Source organism: Adiantum capillus-veneris, chromosome 20 (assembly GCF_014529385.1).
Source record: "Adiantum capillus-veneris isolate H3 chromosome 20, ASM1452938v2, whole genome shotgun sequence".
Lineage (NCBI taxonomy): Eukaryota > Viridiplantae > Streptophyta > Polypodiopsida > Polypodiales > Pteridaceae > Adiantum > Adiantum capillus-veneris.
Genome location: NC_140950.1, coordinates 132,788,260 through 132,793,647, shown reverse-complemented (window position 1 = coordinate 132,793,647; position 5,388 = coordinate 132,788,260). Strand labels below are relative to the sequence as shown.

The following is a 5,388-nucleotide window of genomic DNA, read 5'->3' as shown; positions in this document are numbered from 1 at the left end:
AGTGGCATCCTACATATGCAAGGAATGCACCACAACACAAAGAAGTGGAGATTTGGTGTTCCATTTTTGTGTCAAAGTATTGGCCCCTCTACCTTAGTAAGGATACTTGACTAAGAAGCCGTGCATTAATATCATTTCTCCTTGCCATCTCAATTGAAGAAGGCAATTCTTTGCTCTGGCCACCCTTCAATTGCCCAAGTATTTATTTGGAATTGCAAGGGCATATTTGGAAGCTTCATCTAGCTATCGAGGAGGATTCTTCTCCCTTTAGTGGAATGTGAAGGAAGACAATGTTGTAGTAACTCACGAGTCACCCCTCTAACCCTAGTGGGTCCATTGGGTTCTTGGGAGTGTTTCTTTTATTGGTAAATCAATTGCACTCTCGATACGTTCTATGGAATTGATGGAAGTCACTAGTGCCCTTTGCAAGGTAGTGAGCTTGAACTAAGATAATTGGTGGGAGAGAGGTGTAAAGTTATGGCATGATTGGATCAATTGCTTTACCTTGGATACCAAAGCGTGGGCAAGGTGGGTCATGCACTGAGTGTGAATGGCATATCTTGTGGCGGTGTGTTAACCAGAGAAAACAACACAAGACAAGTGTAGCCTATGAGAGTGACTTGAAACAGACCAACCTTACAAAAGGCCGCCGAAGTAGCTAAAGGCCGCTAAATTCTTATATATGTAGCGGCTAGCCCCTCTCTCTATCTCTCTCTCTCCATTTCCTCTCAATTCCCCTGTTACTTTCGCTTCATTCCTCTGTTTCATAAATCCTCTCTCTCTTCCGCAGCTCCTTCCTTCACGTAGCGAATATCAGTCTTGCTTGCACTCGCCGCACAAATTTACCAAAACATTTGATCATTTCTGCTTCGTCTTTCCAGGCAGGCATCGGGGCCACACGCCGTGGTGGCCTTTGTGGGCTGTCATTTGCTTCCACGGTCCACCTGTGGTGCTTTCTCGACACTATTGAAGGGAAGGTAGAGTACGCGAGATTAAGAGAGAGAGAGAGAGAGAGAGAGAGAGAGAGAACTGTTGAAGGTTGTCGGAGGCGGATTGTACTGTTGGGTGCTGCAGGACCGCGCCTTGTCGTCATTGGGCGCGTACCCACATACGCGCGCGCGTTCTCGTCATTCGGCGAGAGTACCCAACAACTTACGCTGCCTTCTTCTCTTTCTTTGTGCAAGCTTCCTCTGATGATCCCTTTGCCCCCTTTTCTTCTGGCTATCTGCTGCGCATCCCCATCCCACACGTGAACTAAGCAAAGTCTGCTATGGACAGGTTTTCTGACCTTCTTTCTTGAGGGTCAGATCTCTCCTTCCTCCCGCGCTACATACACACACGCACACCCCCCAACGCACTGCTCGCACTCCTATGTATTTTGGCCTTTTAGGATCTTCGTGTTCAGCTTTTGTCCACCGCAGCTATGGAGTTCGTAGTCATTGGAGCTCCACATTTGAAGGTTCCTCCTTCGTATCCAGATAATGTTTTCGTACTTTAGGCGTCCTCTGTTCTTCGAGCTCTATGCACAGTATGTCTCGCCTTTCTGCAGAGAATAGCAGCCTCACGACACTCGGTAACCCCGAAGGTGGCGTGTCTTTTGAGGAGGACATGAGCTTGGATGGAAGGAGCCCAACAAGTCCTGCAAGTCCTCACATGTCTTCTGCACAATCTCACGGTGGTGATAAATTGGGATCCAATGTTCAAGCAGGAATGCCCACTATGCAAAATGCAGACATTAGTGATGGAGATCCTGCAACACAGAGTGCAAACCAGGTACTACATGATTCTGCATTGATGTCTTCTGATGGTAATTGCATTGTGTATGAGAACCCCAGTTCTGCTGAAGAGCCTTCCGCGAATGGTGGATCTGAATTTGGATTTAAAGAGGAGGAAGTCCCTCACACCAACGGAGATCTTGAGGACAAGGTTCCTCGATCTCCTGCAGCACGACACAGCAAGCCAATCCCACCTGGCAAAGAAGGTAGTGTTACCCAGGTGTCCTCCCACTCTGCTAAATTGAACCCAAAGAAGAAGCCTGCTTTGTCACCCAGATTGCAGACAAAACCCAAGGAATTGGAGAAGGACAAGCTGCCATCACCAAGACCAGTAGGGAACAAGCCAAAAGAGGCAGGAAAAGAGCGAATCGCCTCTCCTCGAGTGCCATCTCCAACTGTTTCTGCAATGAAGGCTAAAGATATTGACAAAGGAAAAGTAGAATCATTAAATTTGCCAGCCCCTAAGGAAGCTGAGAAGGAGAAGATCTCTTCCAAAACATCCCAAGAGCTTGAAAGAGAGAGGAGCAAAGCTCAGGATTCAGTTAAGGTAAAGGAAAAACCTAAGTCACTGTCGCTGGCAGGTCATAGCAAGCGCCCTTCTTCCTTAACCGTGAAGCCCCTGGAAATCCCCTCTGCTACAGAGAATGCAAAACTCGCAGCTTCTTTCAAGGACAGAGAGAAGGCCTCCCCTAACAGTCCAACAAGTCCTAACAGGTCAAATGCCAAAGGGACCTTTACCAGCCCCCTTAGACCTCTCCGAATTACACCTCCCCCTTCATCGGAGAAGGCCCCTATATCCACAAATAAAATCTCACCTAGACATCCGAATTCACGCCTCATGGGTCCTGAATCCCCTGTCTCAGCGAGTAAGATTGCGGAAAGGCAATTGTCATCTGAAAAGGTTATTTTTGATCAGGAGAAAGTCTCTGCAGATGGTGAGAAAATGAACCAGAAAGTGAAGTCTCTTCTCCCAAAGAGAAAGCCTGGTCTGGGAAGTAGGAAGTTTGGTGACAATGAGAGTGTTGCTTCAAGTGAGCAAGCAAACCTCTTGAGCCGAGAAAACCCCAATTTGGGTCCTTTTCTTCTCAAGCTTGCCAGACAAGCCATTATGTCAGGTGACAATCCTCAAAAGGCTCTTGATTATGCAAGCAGAGCGGCCAAGTCATATGAGAGTGCCGCTGATGGGAAGCCTAGCCTAGACCTTGTCATGAGCTTGCACATCCTTGCGGCCACTCATTGCACAATGGGCCAATTTGAGGAGGCCATACCTGTGCTGCAACACTCTATAGAAGTCACAGACATTGACACGGGAGGGCAAGAACATGCTCTTGCTGCTTTTGCTGGGAACATGCAACTTGGTGACACTTATTCATTACTTGGGAGGGGTGATGATGCTCTTGCTGCCTACCATGTGGGACTGGAGGTTCAAAAAAAGGCACTTGGAGAATTGGATCCCCGTGTTGGAGAGACATGCCGGTACTTGGCAGAAGCTCACACCCAGGTACGGTTTCAAAGTCTTCCCTTAAGATGGTCTTAATGCCTAAATATATATTATCTTTGCACAGGGTTCATATGGGTGCTCCACTCACATGAAGCTGAATTGTGTACCTTTTTTGTCTCTAGCTTAATCTTGCTTTAATCTACTATATAGGCCATGCAATTTGATAAAGCAGAGGAACTTTGCCAGCATGCGCTGAACATACACAAAGAGCATAGTGCTCCAGCCTCTATTGAAGAAGCCACGGATAGGAGGCTCATGGGGTTGATCAGCAATGGGAAAGGTGGACATGAAGCGGCTTTGGAGCATCTTGTGCTTGCAAGCATGGCATTGATTGCAAATGGCAAGGATGTCGATGTAGCGGCTGTGGACACCAGCATTGGAGATACCTATGTCTCCTTGGGCAGATTTGATGAGGCCGTTTTCTCATATCAGAAGGCGCTCACAGTTTTCAAAGCTTCTAAAGGAGAGAACCATGTCACAGTGGCGTCAGTGTATGTAAGCTTGGCAGAGCTTTACTTGAAAACAGGAAAATTTCGCGAATGTAAAACATACTGTGACAGTGCCTTGAGAATCTTCAGCAAGCAAGGTGTCGGTACTCTAGATGAGATTGCAAGTGGCTTAACAGAGCTTGCTGTGGTGTATGAAGCCTTGAATGAACAAGAACAGGCCCTCTTGTTACTGAAGAAAGCGCTTGGCCTTCTAAATACTGCCCCAGGTCAACAAAGTTCTGTTGCTGGCGTTGAGGCGCAGATAGGAGTTTTGAGCTATATGTGTGGAAATTACGCAGATGCACGGAGCTCATTAGGTAAAGCTGTGTCGAAGCTGAGGGGAAGTGCAGAGAAAACGTCGGCATTGTTTGGTATCGTGTTGAACCAGATGGGTCTTTGTTGTTTGCATCTCTCTGAGATCAGAATGGCTGCTCAGCTGTTTGAAGAATCAAGGAGTGTTTTGGAAACTGCATGTGGACCTCATCATCCTGACACACTTACCGTCTGTAGTAATTTGGCAGGAGCATATGATGCCTTGGGCAGGTACTTAAAGTTGTATATGTGTCGGTACTCAAATTTGTATGTGTCTTGGCTTCTTCACCTTTTTCTTTTCATTATTTAAGAAGCTGAGCTACTGATTTGCTAGTAAGCTACATGTTGACATGATGTGTGCAACATTGATTGCAGACTGGATGACGCTATTGGTGCTCTTCAATATGTGGTGGAGGTACGGGAGGAGGAGCTAGGGACGGCGAACTCCGATGTGGAAGATGAAAGAAGTAGGTTGGCTGAGCTGTTGAGAGAAGCTGGCCGCCTCCGTGCCAGGAGGCTTAACAACACTCTCAGCTTACTGATGCACCCGAAGTCGAAACAATCCATGGTGGCTATACCTGGACAGAATGTAGCTTCAGTGTCCGTCTCTGTGAAAGGATAACGTGACAGGCGGTTTAACAGAAAGTGAACAGCTGCTGGAGATGGATTGGGACACCCAAGCCTTGAAGAACGGAAGGGACATGGAACATGGCAGGGCATTACCATAACCAGAAAATGTGTTGTCCACATTTTCTCGACTCTTAGATTTCACTCTGTACATTGGTTTCCTTGCACTGCCTTTGCATACTTATACATGCATGTTTGTCATGCGACATAGTTTTTCATCAAAGTTTCAAAGAAGGGACCCTTCACTTTATGTGCTACATTGCTCTGACAATGATTATGTATTTTACATCACAGCACATGGTTCAGGGTACCTTCTTTGATGGAATAATTGACATTTTCCCATCCACTGACATCGAAGTTGTACATGTTTTTTGTTGATGATTGTTTACTGTTATCCACATTGAATTTTATTTGAAAAAAGCGTTTGGTTGATTGGTCTTCACAAGTGCCGTAGTGCTGCTATGGTTTTGAGTTCGTGTGGATCCCAACCTCCAGGCGAAACCTGAGTTGGTTCTGGTTTAATGGTTTAAAGGACATGTGAATGATATAGTCTCGTGAATTCACATGGCACACTGAAGTGCAAGTGTTTCCTTCAAGAGTTTACTCCAGTGTAGTAAGAATAGAGCAACATTTGACAGTATTGTGCTTGATCATCCATACATGGCTCTCTTATGCTACAGCCTAC

At 46.4% G+C, this 5,388-nt stretch overlaps 1 protein-coding gene across 1 annotated transcript; it reads left to right on the top strand.

Annotated features, from left to right (window-relative positions):
* The first annotated feature begins 1,248 nt into the window (after positions 1–1,248).
* Positions 1,249–5,133, top strand: LOC147433260 (protein KINESIN LIGHT CHAIN-RELATED 1-like). The gene is made up of 3 exons (XM_086492878.1): positions 1,249–3,276; positions 3,427–4,307; positions 4,452–5,133. The coding sequence occupies exons 1-3, from the start codon at positions 1,522–1,524 to the stop codon at positions 4,696–4,698; spliced, it is 2,883 nt and encodes a 960-aa protein (XP_086349004.1). The 5' UTR covers positions 1,249–1,521; the 3' UTR covers positions 4,699–5,133.
* Positions 5,134–5,388: the final 255 nt, after the last annotated feature.

What these genes read in the sequence shown, in the direction of transcription:
- LOC147433260 (XM_086492878.1), top strand. Translation starts at nt 1,522, where the DNA reads ATGCACAGTATGTCTCGCCTTTCTGCAGAGAATAGCAGCCTCACGACA. An exon ending in TGGCAGAAGCTCACACCCAG is followed by an intron (nt 3,277 to 3,426) that starts GTACGGTTTCAA and finishes TCTACTATATAG; the next exon opens with GCCATGCAATTTGATAAAGC. An exon ending in GCATATGATGCCTTGGGCAG is followed by an intron (nt 4,308 to 4,451) that starts GTACTTAAAGTT and finishes CATTGATTGCAG; the next exon opens with ACTGGATGACGCTATTGGTG.